Here is a 22,307-nt window from a genome sequence, read left to right as displayed (position 1 = left end):
ACTACAAATACATTACTTACTTAATAAAAATACCCTGCAATTGTACTTTTGGTATACTAAACTGGTATACTTAAAGTCTGCTAAATTGAAACTAATTTTGTGCTTAATGCACTTTAATTGTGCTGAAGTCCAACTAAATATATACTGAAGTATATTTGTTTGTGCTAAAGTGAAACATTTATTTCATACCAAGTATAGTCCAAATCTATTAATATATTTACTGACAAATCGCTCGATACTTACACTCTAAAAAAGGGACAACCCCAGCTATTGGGTTGTTTTGACCCAGCGGTTGGGTTCAAAACAACCCAACTGCTGGGTCAAAACAACCCAACCGCTGGGTCAAAACAACCCAATAGCTGGGGTTGTCCCTTTTTTAGAGTGTAAGTATCGAGCGATTTGTCAGTAAATATATTAATAGATTTGGACTATACTTGGTATGAAATAAATGTATTTTAAATATATTGCTTTTTTACTAGGATATAATAACCCTGAATGAGACATATGGCATTTAATTATGCCAATATTGCTGAAAAATATATTAAACACAATACATCTTTTTCTGATGTTGTGGAAATGTTCCTAACTTTCAAAAAATGACTGAATTCCCCTCTCTTGAATGTACAGTGATACACTGTTGGACATAAAACACTAAATTGGACACTAAACCAATGACAGTGTGAAAAGTGTTTTAAGAGGGATTATTTTCTTCAAGTCCACAGGGCTGAAAGTGGGAATACTTGAAGAAACTCCCATTAATGAAGTGTTATTTAAAAACTGTTAAAGCGGAGCCATTTAAGTTCGCCCTGTCTGCTGTACTTTAAATGATTACTGTCGGGCAAGAACGTTTCATTGCTCAAAATTACATCTTGCGAGGCAGTTCGAAGTTAAAGTGCTCACAGTGCCTTATAGCTACATGATTCTCATGTCATTTTTCTCAAACATTTATCTACCGAAGTAAAGGCCTTGTGGTAAATACTGAATAAATATGGAGCCAATAAGCCGCATTTAAGCCTCTGACAGGCATTCTGTCAAGATGCGATGTATTCAAGAGCATCTGGACTTCATTATCCATTTGTTGGAGACATTTTGTCACATATTCAAAAAGCTTCATCAGTCATTATGACATTGTGTGGTGTGAAGATGTTTAATCCACTATCAGATAACTGATGAAGCCACTTGGATGAGAGGAGAGGCAAAACATCTTCCGCAAATGAATAACCAAGTCCAGATGGTCTAGCAATAATTTTTTCCCCTGATATTCTGCAGTGACTTTGAATGTTCAGTTGTGTCTCTGCCAGGCAAACGTGACTCTGCAAACACAAGCCCTCGCTATTTATCATGCGATCAGTTTCACGGTTGTCAAGTGAGGATTACAGATGTTTGTGTGACTCTGGCTGTTTCAGACAAAGACTGGGATTCATTTGCTTCAAGATGGTAGCGAGGAGCCTTTCAATATCCGTCTGCACCTGGCCAAAGATATTCTCACCATTCAAGAGCAAGACGTCATCTGTGTGTCTGGAGAACCGTTCTACTCGAGTGTGAGTTCAGCAGTTCTCATTATAAGCCAGATTGATCCAGTCCTGGAAAATACAAAGCTATGATGTGAAACAGCTGTTCAGCACATTCTGTTATTGTGGACATGTCAGGGACTGCATCGTCTACTGGAAGAAAGTGTTTAGTCAGTTTCCCTCAACATGTTCTTAATGTGATAACAGTAAGGTCAAAAATATCATTTACAATGGCTGAATCACCTGACTACAATATAAGTGAGTTTTTAGAGTATGAAGACATAAATAGACACAATTTTTCATAAAAATTTTATTTTATTAAGTAAAAGTCATATCAACATTTACCCTTTTAACATTTTTGGTCTTATAGTGCAAGATGCATTCATGCATATTATTAAAAGTAATAAATAATAATAATTATAAATATAATAAATATATATATTTTTGTGCAGCTCAGGATATAAATACGTAGCCTGAAACGTAACCTCAAAATATCTTGCCGCAAGAAAAGAACAGCGCTGCCTTTTTTGCGACTGAGTCATTATTCAGCTCTGGAATGTGTCATCACACATGTAGGAATTTGTTTGAATGATTTCATATTTAATCCGGTTAACCTGTGCACCTTTGTTTCAACATCATTGTAACTGCCAAGTGCGTATTTCACTGGCATTTGCGGCAGAATATTCTGACCATTGTGTTGCATCTATCATTGTCCTTACAGCAGACAGCAGCTTTAGCGCTGGTTTAAACAGACAGATCATGTTGTATTCACTGCCCTTTAATTAAGTTACTGGCATTGTTGGCATGGTGCCGTTTCTCCCCCGGGAAATCTACATGAAAAGGAGGCAATTAAAATTAATTAAGGACCTTCTCAGTTTCATGAACCAAATTGAAATGAAAAGTAAACTACCTGTCTTCCTCAACACACAGACCCGGTGTGGCATGAAAGTGACGAGTTTCCTTTGATTCCTTACAGGAAAGAACAGTAACGATCCGTCGGCAGACAATCGGAGGGTTTGGGTTGAGCATCAAGGTGATTGCACAGTTTCTCACAGCTTTCACTCAGCTCTCACATTTCTTGCAAGACTTTGAAAGTCTTTGTGTTATAATTTTTTCATAGGGTGGTGCCGAACACAAGATCCCTGTTGTTATATCTAAAATATCAAAAGAACAGAAGGGTAGGCTGTTTATTTACTCTCTCTTCTCTCCTGCTCAGAAATAAGTTGTTTATTGGTTTATACGTTTGTCTTTTCTTTTGTTTGCAGCTGAACTTTCTGGACTTCTGTTTATTGGAGATGGAATTCTCCAGGTATGCACAGATACATAAATGGGGTCATAAGTACGAGATCATTTCAGTGTTAGGGACCCTTTAAAACTCCAACGGTGTCGTAATGTAATTCACTCAGTTTCAGCCAGCAGATGTTTAGGGAGCGTCTTTCTTTTGATGGAAATTTGAGTTGTCATTTTGGAGCAGTGCTATTCCAATTATATATTCAATCTGAATTATGTATGTATTTTTCTGAACAATTCATTCATGAATTCTTCGAAATATGCTTGCATTGACTGTCAGCTTCATTTAACATATAGGCTATCCTTAATATGATTTTTTTTTGTTCTTATTATTATAGCTTCAATTCTGATCTGATTCAGATCTTTGGTGGATGTACTTGCAGCAATTTTTAATTATTGAAACATTTATAGATTACTGTTCAAACGTTTATGGTCTGCAATTAAAAAAATAAATAAAAATGTTTAGTCAGCAAGGATGCAATAAATTGATCAAAAGTGATAGCAAAACATTTTTAATGTTACAAAAGGTTTCAAATAAATACAGTTCTGTTCAACTTTCTATTCCTGAAAGAATACTGAAAAATGTATCACCATTTGCACAAAAATATGAAGCGGCGCAACTGTTCTCAACACTGATAATAAGAAATATTAGAATGCATATTTTAGAAACATATTAGAATGATTTCTGAAGGATCATGTGACACTAATGAAAATTCAGCGTTTAATCACAGGAATAAATTACATTTTAAAATATATTCAAATAGAAAACAGTTCATTTAAATTGTAATCATATTTCATAATATTGCTATTTTTACTGTATTTTTGATCAAATAAATGCAGCCATCAGAGGCTTCTTTCAGAAACTTGCTGACTCCAACTTTTGAACGGTTGTGTATATCAGGATCTATTCATAACTCCCTCTTATTACTCTTTTACTAATTTGTACTCTTTTTCTAATGTTGTCATTAGATTAACGGCATTAACGTGATGAGTTATCGTCATGAAGAAGTGGTATGTTTCATCTTTTCTAGATAATATTTCAGTTCAATCAGTGCTGTTTTTACAAAGCAGTTTTTCCCTGTGCTCAGTCTTTTAACAGAAGTGTGTCAGTAATTTTGACTCATCCTTTAAAAGCTTGACTAATTGCAACAAAACGAGTGACACATCCATTCTAATAACTGAATAAGCAAGCATATTTATTGCTCTCAGGTGCAGGTTCTGCGAAACGCAGGTGAGGAAGTGACTCTGACCGTGTCTTTCCTGAAGAGGACGCCTGCATTTCTGAAGCTGCCGCTGTGTGAGGACTGCTCATGTACGTCTGGGATTGGACACGCTATATTCACCGGTTAATATAGAACCTAAAGTGTCAAAGTCTTTTAAAGTGAAATTTATAATGAAATAACTTACCCGTTTATTTGATTTCTTTAGGTATACCAAGTGACCAGAGCAGTGGAACATCGTCTCCACTGTGTGACAGCGGCCTACATCTGAACTACCATCCCAACAACACGGTAAACATCACACAACAAAAATCTATCTATCTATCTATCTATCTATCTATCTATCTATCTGTCTGTCTGTCTGTCTGTCTATCAATCATCTGTCTGTCTGTCTGATTATCTATCTATCTATCTATCTGTCTGTCTGTCTGTCTGTCTGTCTGTCTGTCTATCTATCTATCAATCATCTGTCTTTCTGTCTGTCTGTCTGTCTGACTATCTATCTATCTATCTATCTGTCTGTCTGTCTGTCTGTCCGTCTGTCCGTCCGTCCGTCCGTCCGTCTATCATCTATCTGTTTGTCTGTCTGTATCTATCTATCTATCTATCTATCTGTCTGTCTGTCTGTCTGTCTGTCTCTCTGTCTATCTATCTATCTATCTATCTATCAATCATCTGTCTGTCTGTCTGATTATCTATCTATCTATCTATCTATCTATCTGTCTGTCTGTCTGTCTGTCTGTCTGTTCGTCCGTCCGTCCGTCTATCTATCATCTATCTGTTTGTCTGTCTGTCTGTATCTATCTATCTATCTATCTATCTGTCTGTCTGTCTGTCTGTCTGTCTGTCATCTTAATCTCTAATCTCTGTGTATGTGGCAGGACACATTGTCTTGCTCGTCTTGGCCGATGTCTCCGGGGTTGCGCTGGGAGAAGAGATGGGTGGATCTTCGTCTCATCCCCCTCTTGCATGCGCGTCTGTCCCAGTACGTCCCAGGTACTGACATTTGCAGGTGAGCTGAGCAGGAACCACACAATAAATGTCTCTGTTTTGTCTTTTGCTTTGATAGCACTTACAGTCATTTGTAGAGTTGCGGTGCCTAATGTTATGTATTTTGCTCTTGCTTTCATCTGGTAATTCTGTTTGTATTCTAGTCACACAGGATTTTCCTTGATTAGCATTTTAGGGGTTATATTAATTCACAGCCATTCCCAAATGAACCACATTAGACCTTTAATACCAAATGCAAACTTTGATGAGGTTAAGCAGTTTTAAATGAGACCTTTTTGCACATCAAGTGGAACGTAATTGAAAACTCTTAAATTGGATTGAATTAAATCAATCTGTTTTTTAAATAGCTTTGAATTGAAGTGAATTGAAAAAGGAGAATTAGACCTTAGTTAGCTACTTTTTGCATTTTGTGGAATGTCTCCTGAGTGCGCATATTTTTAATTTCTCCAGGCAAAATGCCTTTCAAGTCATTGCTGTGGATGGGGTGTGCAGCGGGGTAATTCAGTGCCCCAGTACTGATGAATGCACCGACTGGCTGCAAGCAATAGCTTCAAACATTTCTGCCCTCACCAAGCACAACGTGAGTACTAATGCAGTTTCAGCATGGTAAAAGTGTAGCAATTTAAGTCAATTCTTACACAAACGGTGATGGCTTAGAGTGTAAGTACTAATGAAATTTAACCTCTATGTCTTATAATGTGACTACCCAATGTATAGAGGGGTCCAAAAATCTGAAATCACACTGAAACTGTGAGATTCATTTCTTTTCAACCTGGAGAAAATGAAACGTTTCAGATTTTGAAGAACTTAAAACATAAAAAAATAGTTAAATTAATAATGATGTTTAATGTTACCATTTTGGTCGGTAAGATTTTTGAAATGTTTTTGAAAGACGTCTCATATGGTCACCGAGGCTGCATTTATTTAATAAAAAGTACAGTAAAAACAGCAATATTGTGAAATATTATTACAATTTAAAATAATTGTTTTATATTTGAATATATTTTAAAGTATAATTTATTGCTGTGATGCAAAGCTGAATTTTCAGCATCATTACTCCAGTCTTCAGTGTCACATGATCCTTCAGAAATTATTCTAATATGCTGATTTGGTGCTCTAGAAAAATTTCATCTTATTATTAATGTTATAAACAGTTGTGCTGATTAATATGTTTGTAGAAACAGTGATACATTTTTTTCCAGGATTCTTTGATGAATAGAAATTATAAATGACCCATATAATGCATCCTTGAAATAAAAATAAAAATAAAAAAATCTTACTGACCCCAAAGTTTTGAACAGTAGTGTATGCATATATTTATATATAAATTTAAATTATATCCAAAGACCACTATTGGCTTTATTTAGTCTTTTTAATAATAAAAAATACAAATATTATCAGCATTTATCAAATTAAGTTATACATTTAATTGAAAAAATAGCATTGATTTATATGTCGTCCTTCATTTCCATTGATTTTGTGTCTTTTTGCACAATATAAAAATCTATTTATATATTTCCAGTTTCTCTTTAACAGCATACCAACATTGGAGCCCTGGTTTAATGGTTAGCGCTCATTCTCTTGACATATTCAGCGTGACGCGTGACATTTCTTGCTTTTGTTCCCCCTCATTTCCTTTCCTCTTTCCATTATTGTTTCTCTACAAGTTCTTTGATAAATACCACCTAAAACACAAGGTATTGTGGTTTGTTTGGACCGGATGATCTTTGTGCAACTGTGTCAGGGCAACATTCGCAGATTTATAGTGCTTCATTGTCTCTGGAGAGAGTGTACCGAACCAATTTGTGCGATAAACTACATTTATGCTCAATTCGGGAAGACAGTGAATTATTCGTCATCAATTTTCATTTTGGCCAGGCAGGTCATGTGTTGTAATCCCCTCAATGCAGTAGATTAAGGCATTCAAATGGCATTTCCCACACAATGAAGGATTTCACTCTTAATTACCGATTGAACGCAGCGGTGCCTCGCGGCTCAGATCACTCGCTTTTGAGCGAACCCCTACAAAAATCCTCCATCTTGCGTTTATTTATTTTGAGCGTGTTTAGCATTTCCCGAAAAGATCCTCGCAAAGAAGATGATAAGTTTGCTCCTCACAACAGTGTACTGTAGCGTTTGCTTTGGATTATCCTGCAGAGGGACCATCTGGATGAGCTTTCAGTCCATTTCTTGTGAGGAAAATAGACCTTATTCCACATTCAAATGGAGCTATTCGATTAATTTGTGAGACTGGCCGGGGTTACGTGGGTAATGAAGCTAGTGAGAATGTTAATCTTGAATAAAGCTTCGCAGCAGGAGCGATTCTCCTGGGCTCTGGATGAACAGTAGTACCTCTGTTAGTCTGAAACACACAAGATGCATGGCGTTCTTTTATCTGCTACTTGAATAATTGGGCTGAGACATGCTAAAGGTCATTCGGTGATCACCAGAGATCTGTGAAGCAGATTGAGTTCTTCGCTGGCCTTTTGTTAGGATTTATGATTGAGATGTCTAGGAAATCTCTTGACTGTCAAGAATCAAAGGTTGATTGAAAAGGATTCATGAAACCTGCGTATCTGTAACATCGTACAGTTTTGTGGATTTTTTCATCCCTAAAGTGCATTTTAGTTAGTGTTTCCTGCACTAAATATTATTAAAATACCGTAAATTACTTACAATGTTTCTAATTTGTAAGTCACTTTGGATAAAAGCATCTGCTGAATGAATAAAAAACCAAAATATTGTGAAAATCGCCTTTAAAGATGTCCAAATAAAGTCCTTAGTAATTCATATTACTAATCAAAAATGAAGTTTTTATTTATTTACGGTAGGAAATTTACAAAATATCTTCATGGAACATGATCTTTACTTAATATCCTAATCATTTTTGGCATAAAAGAAAAATCAATAATTTTGACCCATACAATGTATTTTTGGCTATTGCTACAAATATACCCCAGCGACTTAAGACTGGTTTTGTGGTCCAGGGTCACATATATGTTAATATAAACGTAAAAATATACATATTAAGTATAATATATAGAAATGTTTAAATCTGTTTATTTATTTAGAAAATATATTTTATATTTACTTTATATTTCAATATATATTTAAAAAATATATTTTTTAAATTTTTTATATTGTTTAAAAACGAATCTATTACTTAAGGTGCACACATCATCTTTAAATCTATTTTACATCTATATTATTATAAATATAACTGTAAAATATAGGATAAAAGCATCTGCTGAATGAATAAATGTAAAATGCAAAAGTACAAAAATGACATAAAATCAAGGCATTTCCACAGATTTCATCCCCCAAAAGGCATGGGCCTGCTTTATAGTGTACATAGCACTTTATAATATATTTTAAATATGTGACCCTGGACCACAAAACCAGTCATAAGGGTCAATTTTTCGAAATTGAGATTTATACATCATCTGAAAGCTGAATAAATAAGCTTTCCATTTGGCCGAGAATCTATTACTTAAGGTGCACACATCATCTTTAAATCTATTTTACATCTATATTATTATAAATATAACTGTAAAATATATTTAATAGTATATAAATAATAGTCTTTTTTAAAGAATAAAAAGAAATATTTAAACTATTTATTTATTTCAAAATATATTTGTTATATTTTATAATTCAATATCATTTTTAAAAACATATATACATTTTACATGTTTTATTTAAACAAACTTATTTAATTATAGTGCACACATTATCTTTAAGTATTCTAAATATATATTATTCGAATCACAAATGTAAAATATATTTAAAGGGATATGAATATTAAATATAATATATAGGAATATTTAAATCTGTCTATTTAAAAGTACATGTTTTATATTTATATTTTATAATGCAACATATACTTGTAAAATATATGCATATTTTAAAAAACAAATCTAATTATAGTGCACACATCATCTTTAAATAAATGTTAAATATATATATTATTATAACCATATAAAATATATCTAAACGTGTATCATCTAAATTCTTAAAAAAGGTCTATAATTTAATTATAAAATATTTCTTTCTTTCTTTATTTGATAGATTTTCATGTGCATTTTTGTATAAACACGTTCAAAAGTCTAACCTGTTAAATCTTTATGATTTTGTTGCAGGTGAAGAAGATCAACAGAAACTTTCCAGTAAACCAGCAGGTAAGGAAACAGAATCAGACTGGTTGAGAAGGTGTGAATTGGACCTGGAAAGAGTGACAAAAAGCCTGCAGAGATCCAGATGAAGCCCTGATAGAGCGAGTGACTTGGTCGGCACACTTGAATGAAGCCCCACAATGATGTTTTCTGTCAGAGCCACTATTCTTCATGCGCTGTGACGCATGTGCCCTGCAGAAAGCCAAGAGTCAAGTTCACAGGGCATTGAGATTCTCTGAACCGCCTGACGCCGTGCTCCTCAAAAGCGTTTGACACACACAGACTGACAGACACTTGGTCACAGTGTCCAGCTTTAGTCTGTGACCTCCCAGTGCTGACATTTTCAACGATCAAGCTCTGAATTAGACTTCATTTTTGGCGAATGTTGAATGGAGAAGAATGTTTCTTCCTGGAAACTCTGTGCAGACTAATTACTTGGAACGTCTTAGTCCTTCTATAACCTATTTGACACTTTCTTTTTGTGTCTTTCTGTCGTTTAGATTATATTTATGGGCTGGGTGGATGAGAAGGAACAAGATTCTGTTCAGGACCGAATGTACACACCAAAGTTTCTTGCCTTGAGGGGTTCGTCTCTCTTCAAATTCTCCGCACCTCCAGTGAGTTCTTCTGCATGATTTATTGCATCAGGAGTCTTTCAGTTTCAATAGCTGACTTTTCTATGATTTTATATTTAGCATACGCACACAATATTTATTCTACTTGGGGCAACTTTGGCTGGAAAAAAAAAACAGTGACAATTATGAAAGCACATCAAACTCTTGTTGAAACTTTTCTTGAGTGCAGTTCATTGCACTGAATAATGATCTTTAAAAAAGCATCATATGACCCCTTTAAAGGAACACTTGACCCAAAAATGCATATTTCCTCACTCTTTTAAAACCTTTAAGCTGTTTTTAGTGTAAAACAAAAGATTTAGACTTGAATTTCAGTGTTTTCTTTACACAAATCTATTGCATGACTTGTAATATAGCACTCAAGTCATAGGTTTTTGTTCTATTTGTAGCAAATATGGACATTGTTAACTTAAAATTATTTATAAAATAAAAATTTAAATTAAAAATATAAAATTAAAAGAATAATTTAAAAAATCTTCTTTGATGTTCCATGAAAATATATCTATTAAAAATAATTTCGTTAACTGAAATAAAGATGCAATTAAATCAAATATAAAGATTAGAAAGATTAGACATTTGGACTTTTAAAAAACTTTCGTTATAAATGATAAATGTTGCCTTGGCAATTAAATTAAATACAATTAATTAAAAATAAAATAAAATAAATTGAAGTTGAAGTACATTTCTAAATAAATAAATTACTAAATTATTTAAATAAATACTAAAATCACTCAATTACTGAAATAAAAATAGTAAACATAAATATGAAAAAATACAATAAAAATTACAAAAGCATGTAACAAAATTACAAAAACTAAAATTAATATGAAAACTGAAAATACAAAAATAAAAGCGAATTTGAAGTATTAAAAATACTTTAATAGTATGCAGAGAATGCTAAAATAAATATGAAAAAAACTACACACATGTACAAAAGCATATAACAAAATTACAAAAACTAAAATTATTATGAAAACTGAAAATATAAAAATAAAAGTTAATTTAAAGTATTAAAAATACTTTAATAGTATGCAAATAATGCTAAAATAAATATGAAAAACTACACAAAATTACAAAAGCATGTAAAAAAATTACAAAAGCATATAACAAAATTACAAAAGCATATAACAAAATTACAAAAACTGAAATTATTATGAAAACTGAAAATATAAAAATAAAAGCTAATTTAAAATATTAAAAATACTTTAATAGTATGCAAATAATGCTAAAATAAATATGAAAAAAACTACACAAAATTACAAAAGCATGTAACAAAATTACAAAAACTGAAATTATTATGAAAACTGAAAATATAAAAATAAACACTAATTTAAAATATGAAAAAATATTTTAATGGTATGTAAATAATACTAAAATAACACTGCAGGATACAGTTTGGGTTTGGAATGACGATGAGTAAATATTCATTTTTTTGGTGAATTATTTCTTTAAAGAATTGCCCATTTTCACCCCCAAGCAGTTGGCGTCCACATTATTTGCTCCAGTTGTTATCGACTTTATGAAATCCATTAATCCGTTCAGCCGTCCGCAGGCTAAATCACCTAACCTGATGCTCTAACACCTCCATTTAATAAAGCCTAATCTCCGTACACAATCAGCAATTAATTTAAACACCTTCATCATAATTCTGGGAAATGATTTAGAATGAAACATGAATGATAATCTGAGAAGTGTCTCATTAAAGGTAAACCTCTCCTAATATGGAGATTGATAACATTGATAACGGTGGTTTTTACCTCTCGGTCTCCCCCCGTGTTTCACGTCAGATGGTTCGGTCCTGATGAAATGAGGAATTGCTGTAGTTGGTGCTTGTAGATGTTGCCACTTAATTAATTTATCCTGAAGAGATCGAGACATCAAAGAGCTTCATCCAATCTGCCATTAATCGTAATTTGATGGTGGAGTGGGAGGAAGATCAAAAGTTTGGATGTGAAAACCTATTATGGCATACGCAGATGCAAAATTACATTGGAGAGAACTTATGACACTCCGCAGTTTGTCCAAAGGCTCTCTCAGGTTATTTCAGCTCGTTCAGATGTTGTCTGCTTGCGCCAGTAAACACTTGACATGCTGCCTTGCAGGAAGGACTAGGTAGAAAGTTGGATTTCTAAGCAAATTTTGACATGAAAGCAGTTCAGGTGCACAAAGCCAAGTTTTGGTTAATCTGGTTAGCCCCCCAAAAAGATATGTTTTGTATGTCTGTTGCTGTTCAGAACCTATTACTTATTTCTGAGTAACAAAGGACATTCAAGCAGACCAAATATAGGATGACTTGATTTTTGCAACTGGGAGTCAAGTGGATCGTGAAAAGGGTCTCTGTATGACACAAGGTTGGAGGGGTTGAAAAATGAAAGGCCTTTATGAAAAAGAAAGTAATTTCAGATTTCATTTTGATGAACGATTATGGAGGCCATCATTTTATTTTCTTAGCAATAACTTCAGTGATTAATCATACACTATTAGACCAGTACTGTGTTAAGAAAGTAAAATGGTTAATATTATTATTATTATAATAATTATTATTAATAATAATACATTTTATTTAAGGCGCCTTTCAAATCACTCAGGGTCACCGTACATCATGAACAATAAATAAAACAGCAATAAATAACAATAAATAGCAATATCAATGAACCATAAAAAAGAACATAATTAAAGATTTGAGTGTAGACAGTAATCATGTATTACTGTTATTATTAAATATAATTGTTTTATTACATTTATTTAAATCTATCCAAAATTATTATGAATTAAATTAACTATTTTTTCATGGTTATAATTTTTTATAATTATTTATTTTTCATAATTTATGAATATATTTTCTGTTGTTTTTTTGTAATATTATTAAAAACTTTTTTTTTCTTTGGAGTAACATGCAGTAAGGCCAGAAACAAAGAAAAATATCATTTTATTATTATTATTATTATTACATTCATTTATTAAATGTATTCAAATTATTTATTTTTTTGTTACATGCTCTGATGAATCATACACAATAGAAGCATGTTTAAAAAGTAAAAAGAGAAATTATTACTATTATTATTACATTAATTTATTAAATTCATTAAATGTATTTAAATTTATTCATTAATGAAAATATTTTTATTATTTTTATACAATTTTATTATTTAATTTTTTGTTTGTTCATAAAGTACAAAGGGTTATTATAATTTTTTTATTAGTATTATTATTATTGCATTTACATTTATATATTAAATTCATTAAAGATATCCAAATATTTTGTTGTTTATAATTTTTTATAATGTTTTATTATTATCCTATTAATAATAATATTTATGATAATAATGGCTAGGTTTACCAGTTGGCTCAACCAAGTTAATGCACTACTTCCAAACGCCATATATTACCTTTTTATTATGTCTTGTTCCATGCATCAAGGAGATCTTTGGATGATCACCCAAAGTCTATGTCAGTGCAGTGTGCGTGTGTGTGTGCGTGTGCGTATGCGTGTGTGTGCGTGTGTGTGTGTGTGTGTGTGTGTGTGCGCGTGTGCGTATGCGTGTGTGTGCGTGTGCACGTGTGCGTATGCGTGTGTGTGCGTGTGTGTGTGTGCGTGTGCGTGCGCGTGTGCGTGCGTTTACTCAAGCAGTGAGTTCTTGACTGGTATTCTGACATTTGAAAACTCTGCTCTGAGCCACTTCAGTCTGAAGAAAACACTCCTGAGTTCTCTGTTCCGTCATGATCCATCTTCACTGGTCTTTGGGTATTAGAGGTTACTGCCGATGCTCAGCGTGAGTCGTTCTCGTACACAGGATCTCAGGGGGTTTTCCCTCCTTCGTGTTTACTTCATGCAGCATTTGAATCATCCCTCGAGGGCCGCACGGTGAGAGCGAGTGACCCAGAGCTAATCTGAATAATGCACTGTCTGTGACGACTGACAGCCATCTGAACTCCTCTAGGTCACCACCTGGGACTGGACCAGAGCCGAGAAGAGCTTCACCGTCTACGAGATCATGTTCAAGATACTGAAGGTATGAGCTCAAGTACTTCGGGATTTCACCTGTCAAGCCTTACACATTAATACTGTGATGCTATCAGATATTTAGCTGGTGATAAATCAGTGTCCTCCTACAGGTACTTATTCTGTGGTTATTTATTGAGTAATAATTAGAATGACTTTTTATATAAGAATTTAATTACATTTAATTTAAAACCCATTCATAATTGCAAATTGTAGACATAAAACTGAAGAAAATTTAAAAAAAAAAATTTTTCTTAGTCACTAATACAGTTTTATATTTATAATTATGTCATTCTCAAAAAAATATTGTTTGTCTGACTCAGTATGTTTTGAATTTTTTCTCCCATAAAGGCGGATGGAAAGGATTCATTCACTTCATTAAATAATTATTACAACACCAGTGACAATAGTAACCTAGAAAGATAGTGCATTACAACTTTTTTGTATTTGATATCAGAAATCAAGGGGACAAATATTATTTTTAAATTATTTAAATTGCAAATTACTTAATTTGTTTAGATTTTTGCATGTAGGGAAAGTTTGAAAAAAATTTCTTTTAATGAAATAAAAATAAAATAAAGTAGCAATGTGTTATTCTTATTTGCATTTAACATCCCATATGCATACGCTTCATTTCAGGAAAAAAAAAAAAAAATGGCACTAATGCTTTAATACAATTTGTAAAAAAAAACAAAACAAAAAAAACCAATAAATAATAATAAATCATTCTTAGACTAAACAACTAACACTTTATATATTGTCAAAAGTTTAGAAACATTATAATTTTTAAATGTTTTAATGAAGTCTCTTGTGCTCACCAAGGCTGCATTTACTTAAAGAATACAGTAAAAACGGTAATATTGTGAAATATTATTATCATTTGAAATAACTCATTTCTATTTGAATATATTTTATAATGTAATTTATTTCTGACGCAAAGCTGTATTTTCAGCATCATTACTCCAGTCTTCAGTCACATGATCCTTCAGAAATCATCCTAATATGATGATAATTGACTTGAATCTATTAACAGAAAAAAAAATTATTGAAAAAAATTTCTTTTAATGAAATAAAAATAAAATAAAGTAGCAATGTGTTATTCTTATTTGCATTTAACATCCCATATGCATACGCTTCATTTCAGGAAAAAAAAAAAAAAATGGCACTAATGCTTTAATACAATTTGTAAAAAAAAACAAAACAAAAAAAACCAATAAATAATAATAAATCATTCTTAGACTAAACAACTAACACTTTATATATTGTCAAAAGTTTAGAAACATTATAATTTTTAAATGTTTTAATGAAGTCTCTTGTGCTCACCAAGGCTGCATTTACTTAAAGAATACAGTAAAAACGGTAATATTGTGAAATATTATTATCATTTGAAATAACTCATTTCTATTTGAATATATTTTATAATGTAATTTATTTCTGACGCAAAGCTGTATTTTCAGCATCATTACTCCAGTCTTCAGTGTCACATGATCCTTCAGAAATCATCCTAATATGATGATAATTGACTTGAATCTATTAACAGAAAAAAAAATTATGTTTCCAAATTTTTGACAAGTACTGCATGTATTGTATGTATGTATGTATCAGGTGAATTTATTTTCAGATAATTTAAGAATGTATATATTTATATTTTTTATTATTGTATTTTTTAATAACTGGTTAGGTTATATAGATTTTATATGTCTGAAATGAAAAAGACATTTTTGAGAATGAGCCAATCCATAAAATCATACATCTATGTGTTTTAACATGATGTCAACTCAATGCATTATTTTAGGATAATGAGCTGGTGGACAAGCGGAAGCACTGCTTCAGCGTTCAGACGGACTCGGGCGAGGACATCTTCTTCAGCGTGGAGCTGGAATGTGAGCTGCTTCTGTGGGAGAAAGCCTTTCAGATGGCCACCTTCTTCGAAGTGGAGCGAATACAGGTACTGAACCTACCAGAGTCTGCAGAGTTAGTGTGATCCAACTCCAGTTTAACTGCTCAGACAGACTAAATCAAACTCTGTAAGTGAAATGAGGGACTATCAGCGGCGATGTTACATCAAACCCAGCAGAGCTGAGATCAGATCGAGGCGAATAAAACGGCACCTGCCAGACAATGTTGAACAACACAAACTCTGAGTGATTGAGGCTGTGCCAAAAAGAGAGGAAGTGTGATTTGTTATTCAGTACTTGAAGGAAACACATTGTTCACAAACGCACTATGAAAACATATTTTGTTTGGAGATATTAATCTAATCTAATCCTGGGTTCGACCTGCTGAATGAGTGTTTCTTCAGCTACAGCCACTTTTATGTGCCAGCTGTTGTTTTTGTATCAAAACAGATTTCAACTTTTAATATGAAGGTCACATTTAAACACATTTTTTGCTACAGTACTTTTCAGGTGTTATTTATGGATAGGTTTTATTGTTTTACCCTTGTCCCAGACCCAAGCGTTCAAACATAAATATGAAAATCCATAATAAAAACTATTTTGAAAGCAAAAATAATCAGTTCAGATAGTGAAATGAACATTTTTTAGTTTGTGAAAATGATGTACATAAATTTGACACTTTTTGCCACTCTTTTTGTCCAACAATTTTGATAATAAAATTGATCAAAAGTCAGTGTACGGTATTTTTTTACCAGCTGGGCAAAAGTGTTGGTAAAGAGTTTGAGATGAAATAAAAGACATGATCACTTGTGAACGGAATTTTCTTTTTCTTTATCATTTCCAGTCGATCTGTAATTGTGTCAAAATGATGCAGAAAAGTGTCAAAATATTATTTAATTTTGTGAATTTAGGAACATAAAATGCTAGTTGTTAAATTAGTCTTAGAAAAACAGTCATTCAAACGTCATTCAAAAAAATGTAAAATTAAAAATTGTTGCTTAAATTAAAAAATGTTTAATTAAAAAATAAATTAAACATTAAATTAAATAAAAAATTTAATTTAAAAACTTTTTACATTACTGTCCTATTATCTACCTATGTTAGTTCATGCGTTAACTAAAATGAACTTATAATGAGCAGTTAATTTGTTTATATATATATATATATATATATATATATATATATATAAACTCAGGTCCATTGAATAATGTTAACAGAAACTACTTTTGATTTTAATAATGTATTAATAAATGTGGAAATTAATATTAACTAAAATTTATAAATAAATGTTTTAGAATTATTTTTCATTGTTAGTTCATGTTAACTAATGTAGTTAATTAATGTTAACAAATGCAACCTTATTAGTGTTACAAATACTTATTCTATTCTCATAATCATTTCATTTAACTTGATGTACAAAAATAACTAAAATAAATAAAAATTAATAAAAAAAACTATATAGACATTTTTTTTTTAATGAATAAAAATGACAAAAACACAACAGAATTACTGAAACTTGAACTAAAATTAAAGTGAAAACAGAAAATATACAAATAAAATCTAATTTAAAATATTAACAAAAACTATAATGGTATATCAATGATTCTAAATTAACACTGATGTGTGAAAAATGTCATTTAATAGAGTTTTTGTTCTTACTGGATCAAAATTGGCCATAGTTGTAGAAATAGCCATAGATTCATGTACAGGATGCAATGATGTATATTTCAAATATTATACAGTATGTAAGTACAGCATGTACTTTCGCATTGAAGCAAATCTATTTTCCATATTCTAGCAAGAAGATAGCAGGACAATTTCCTGCAACTGTTTCACATTCATGAAAAACAAGGGTGGCACAAATTAAATCGCTGCCAAGTTGTCCCACTAAACCAAACTAATGCGGCAAAACCCTGAACGTGCCTCGTGCCAAAAAATCGCTTCTGTTTATTTTTCTCCCAAAATAATTATGTACGACACTTATCGTCTTAATTAAACATTTAAGAGATGGAGGAGATGTTTGTGTCTGCCAGTTTGTCTGATTAACAATGCCAAGTGTCTCCCGTTTCAGTGTAAAACATACGCTTGCATCATGGACAGTCATCTCATGGGACTCACCATCGATTTCAGCATGGGCTTCGTCTGCTTCGATGCCGCCACAAAGGTGAAGCATGCAACCTTCAGTCTTAATTTCATTGAAGTAAAAGTAAAATGCATGATCACAGGTTATTAAATTCTCATTAAGTTCTCATTCAATAGAGCTACTCTGTTGCTATGTGCTTTGCATTTATATCACACCAAATATTTATAGAAAATTCTCTTCTTTTTTTAATGACACTATTGCCAAATATTGTCCTATTTTAACAAACCATACATCAATGGAAAGCTTATTTATTCAGTTTTCATAAGATGTATAAATCTCAATTTCGAAAAATGGACCCTTATGACTAGTTTTGTGGTCCAGGGTCACATATAAACATTTGCCTGTTATAATAGAGTTTTTGCTGTGGTTGTTTAAAACATATTCTGTTGTGTTTGGTAATATTATCACTCTATTAAGATACTGTGACTCTGTTTGTAATAACAGACTGCCACTGGCTATATTCACAGTAATAATATTTAAAAGTAATAAAATAAATAAAAAAGTAATAAAAGGAAATAAAGCAATAAAAGTAATATTTTCATACAAACAACGTGTAGAATTAACACTCTACAATGGACAAGTGTGCCAAAAGTGGTTTTGGTGTGTTAAAAAAAAAAAGTTGCACATCAAAAAATAATTTTTAATTATTTTTTGTTGAGTTTTTGCTGTGGTTGTTTAAAACATATTCTGTTGTGTTTGGTAATATTATCACTCTATTAAGATACTGTGACTCTGTTTGTAATAACAGACTGCCACTGGCTATATTCACAGTAATAATATTTAAAAGTAATAAAATAAATAAAAAAGTAATAAAAGGAAATAAAGCAATAAAAGTAATATTTTCATACAAACAACGTGTAGAATTAACACTACAATGGACAAGTGTGCCAAAAGTGGTTTTGGTGTGTTAAAAAAAAAAAGTTGCACATCAAAAAATAATTTTTAATAATTTTTTGTTTTTGTTAATAAGATACACTACACTGAAAACAGTTGGTGTAGAAACAGTTTTCACTTAAATTGCTAGTAAATTTCATAAACAATGACAAAGCAATGTCAGATAACACAGGGAATTAAATGTGAAATTTTGAACTTTAATATTTAAAAAAGATTTAGTTTTTTTTTTATTCAAAAAGGACCCATTAAATTGATCAAATGTGACAGTAAAAACAAAATTAAGCAAAATTATTAAGCAGCACAACTGTTTTCAACATTGATAATAATAATGTTTCTTGAGCAGCAAATCACCATATTAGAATGATTTCTGAAAGATCAAAATTCAGCTTTACATCACAGAAATAAATTATATATTCACATCGAAAACACTTATTTTAAATTGTAATAATATTTCACAATATTACTGTTTTTACTGTAACTTTTATCAAATCTTTATCTTGGTGAGCATAAAAACTTCTTTCAAAAATACAAAACAATTCTTACAGACCCTACATTTTTAAACAGACTTTTTTTACTCTTAAATGTAAAATTTCTATGTTAAAAACCCATTGGGAAGAACACGAGAGAACACAAATGCTTGTTTTCTCTCTAATAACCTGTACCCCAGTGGAAAGTTCAGCATCAGATATCAGTTATCTAGTTATATTATGTTTATTTTGCTCCAGAAATTCAAGTTGTCCACATTAAAACAGCCAGATAAAAATATGAGGAATAAAATAACAAAAATGAGAAGTCTTGATGCTTTTTGTGTGAGAGATGCCTGTGCTGTTTGTCTGAAATATGCAAAATAATTACAAGCTAAGAAATTCCATTATCGAAGGAATGAAAAAAGTTGCAATAAACAACAGCTTAATGGGTATGAAATATTCAATGCAGATATTTTTGAAATATAAAAAGTAATTTTCCACAATTCTCGGGTTAATTTAAGATACTTTTCATGTCTATGGAGTTATTAATATGCAAAATTGAAACCTCCATTATAGGCAGTGCTGTGGAGATATAAATTCTCTCAGCTGAAAGGATCCTCAGATGACGGCAAGAGCAAAATCAAGTTCCTGTTCCAGAATCAAGACACAAAACTTATTGAAGCAAAGGTAAGTTCACTCTTTTTGCTTTTGTTATTGGCTTCATAATGTCTGTCTATGAAAAAGAACGTCTCGGTTACGTATGGTAACCCTCGTTCCCTGAAGGAGGGAACGGAGACGTCACGTCGGATGACCGACGAATTGGGATCTCGCTTAGAGAGACCAATCTACTTCGAGTGTAAACTAAACGAGCCAATGCACATTGGCATGCGATTATTGCATCCAGCTGCTGCTGATCACAGCGTGAGTATAAGTAGGCAGCAGATGCACCGCATATTCAGGTTTTCGCTGAGGAGCCGAGCCGGTGACCCGGCCGCTCAGCGGTGGTACAGGAGCTGTGGCGACGGGACGTGACGTCTCCGTTCCCTCCTTCAGGGAACGAGGGTTACATACGTAACCGAGACGTTCCCTTTCAGTCGGTCACTCTCGACGTCACGTCGGATGACCGACGAAATTGGGATCCTACCAAAGGGCCACAGCTACTGCCCCTTCCAGTGTCCTGTGGAAGCCACCTGCACCCCTACTTTTTGGCGTAGGCCAGGGCTTGCACAAGAGGACCAGCTACTGCTGCTATGGCACTACCCAATGAGTAAGACTGGATAACACTGGGAAAACGTACCCGTTCTACTTGGAACAGGGACGTTACGGAAGCTCCAACCTTCCCGAAGGAGGTTTCGGAAGCAAATACACATATGAACATTCCTTAGGTGCATATGGAAGAATGGAGGTGATTGTAACCCTCTTGGAATGGCAGAAGTCTGCCGGGGCGCTCTGCTCCGAAGCGAAAAGCTGAATATGGGCTGCATCTGCTGCCTACTTATACTCACGCTGTGATCAGCGGCAGCTGGATGCAATAATCGCATGCCAATGTGCATTGGGTCGTTTAGTTTACACTCGAAGTAGATTGGTCTCTCTAAGCGAGATCCCAATTCGTCGGTCATCCGACGTGACGTCGAGAGTGACCGACTGAAAGGGAAAGATGTTTCACACTCTTTAGCATTTTAATATACCTGAGGCAGGTATACTCTGAATAAGTATGGATCATCAGCATATCATACACTTTATGGTAACCTCCAAACTTTTCAAAACATCATAGCTGAAGGAAGCAGATAAAAATAAAGCGTGATGATATGAATTTCCTGTTTGATTATTTTCCCCGTAGGCCGTAAATGCAAGCACTTTCATGCGCCGAGTTTGATTTGATTTCTGCTTGAGGCTTCCTCCTTTCTCCCCGATGTTTCCAGGAGCTGGAGTTCTCCAACCTCTTCGCGGTTCTCCACTGCATCCACGCTTTCTTCGCCGCCAAAGTGGCTTGTCTGGATCCCATGTTCGTGAGCAGCCGAAAAGCCGCCATGGCCCCCGTGGTGTCGGCCACTTCCACCTTAACCGCCCCGTCACAGACATCCAAGCTCAAATACACCAGCTGACAGACTCCAGCGACCTATCTTCTCCTTACAGACTTTGAAAACGTAGGATGAGAGGAACCAGCCCTGACGAACGAGTGGACATCCACTTTGAAACAAACAATTCGTACGTAACATTGAAAACCTCGCTATATCCTCCAGACGGGAATCAGACTCAAACGTAAGCCATTATACGAAGAGCTGGATGAATTTCAAACATTTTCACATTAAAGGTGCTGTATGTAAGTTTTTGACTCTACTAAAGCATAAAAATACCATAATATGTTTGCAGATATTTAAGAAACATGCTAAGTTAACATACTTGTTTATCTGAAAAACAATGCTACAGTCAGTTATTTGCCTTTGAAAATGTGCGTTCCGGGCCGGAATGTCGAGAAGGGTATAACTGCAGCCTGGAGATCTCCAAATGGGGGCGGGAACTCCAAAACGGGGTGGGAGCTCCAAAATAGGGCGTGGCTTCCTCCCATTGACAGACAGGCACATGACACGCATGCGCAATTTTTTCCCCCCAATCCACTTCAGTGTAAACTCCGCCCCACAGCTGATTTCAGGAGATAAACAGTTAATAAGATTATGCGATATGAGATCGTTCCGTAACTCTCCAACCGGACCTCACCGGACAATGGCACCTTTTTAGTTACACCCAGCGTCACTACCCCCTCCTACCCTACGAATTTCGAGCCCCGTGACACCCCCGTTGCTTAGAACAAAGCGACAGAGTAAAATCTTTCCCCTGCGCTGTTTGGTTGTGTCAATTAAAGTGTTGATTTCCTACACAAAAAATGCTAACCCCTAAACCTAGCCCACACCTGACCCTAACCTTAACCAGTGAAATTGACTGCACGGCGGGACTGGCGCTAAATAGCGTGGTACAGAAAGATTAATAAGTTAAGTTAATAAGATTATGCGAAATGAGATCGTTCCGTAACTCCCCAACCGGACCTCACCGGACAGTGGCACA

General features: G+C 33.5%; 1 protein-coding gene across 1 annotated transcript in view; it reads left to right on the top strand.

The window, feature by feature from the left end:
* The window catches only part of LOC107732080 (gamma-1-syntrophin-like), a 32,042-nt gene extending 10,456 nt beyond the window's left edge, over nucleotides 1-21,586 (top strand). The window contains exons 3-18 of the mRNA XM_016543327.1: nucleotides 1,407-1,541; nucleotides 2,488-2,544; nucleotides 2,632-2,689; nucleotides 2,777-2,820; nucleotides 3,771-3,812; nucleotides 4,011-4,113; nucleotides 4,230-4,312; nucleotides 4,903-5,033; nucleotides 5,483-5,612; nucleotides 9,172-9,210; nucleotides 9,705-9,821; nucleotides 13,781-13,852; nucleotides 15,638-15,790; nucleotides 17,812-17,904; nucleotides 19,821-19,931; nucleotides 21,167-21,586. Coding sequence (XP_016398813.1) covers nucleotides 1,407-1,541; nucleotides 2,488-2,544; nucleotides 2,632-2,689; nucleotides 2,777-2,820; nucleotides 3,771-3,812; nucleotides 4,011-4,113; nucleotides 4,230-4,312; nucleotides 4,903-5,033; nucleotides 5,483-5,612; nucleotides 9,172-9,210; nucleotides 9,705-9,821; nucleotides 13,781-13,852; nucleotides 15,638-15,790; nucleotides 17,812-17,904; nucleotides 19,821-19,931; nucleotides 21,167-21,349 — 1,551 coding nt within the window. The 3' untranslated portion in view covers nucleotides 21,350-21,586. The remainder of the gene's footprint in view (nucleotides 1-1,406; nucleotides 1,542-2,487; nucleotides 2,545-2,631; nucleotides 2,690-2,776; nucleotides 2,821-3,770; nucleotides 3,813-4,010; nucleotides 4,114-4,229; nucleotides 4,313-4,902; nucleotides 5,034-5,482; nucleotides 5,613-9,171; nucleotides 9,211-9,704; nucleotides 9,822-13,780; nucleotides 13,853-15,637; nucleotides 15,791-17,811; nucleotides 17,905-19,820; nucleotides 19,932-21,166) is intronic.
* The last annotated feature ends 721 nt before the right edge of the window (nucleotides 21,587-22,307 follow it).

Source organism: Sinocyclocheilus rhinocerous, unplaced genomic scaffold (genome assembly GCF_001515625.1).
Source record: "Sinocyclocheilus rhinocerous isolate Xijiao unplaced genomic scaffold, SAMN03320098_v1.1 scaffold97, whole genome shotgun sequence".
NCBI lineage: Eukaryota > Metazoa > Chordata > Actinopteri > Cypriniformes > Cyprinidae > Sinocyclocheilus > Sinocyclocheilus rhinocerous.
Note: the sequence above shows the minus strand (reverse complement) of the source record. Positions and strands in the feature narration are given on the sequence as shown.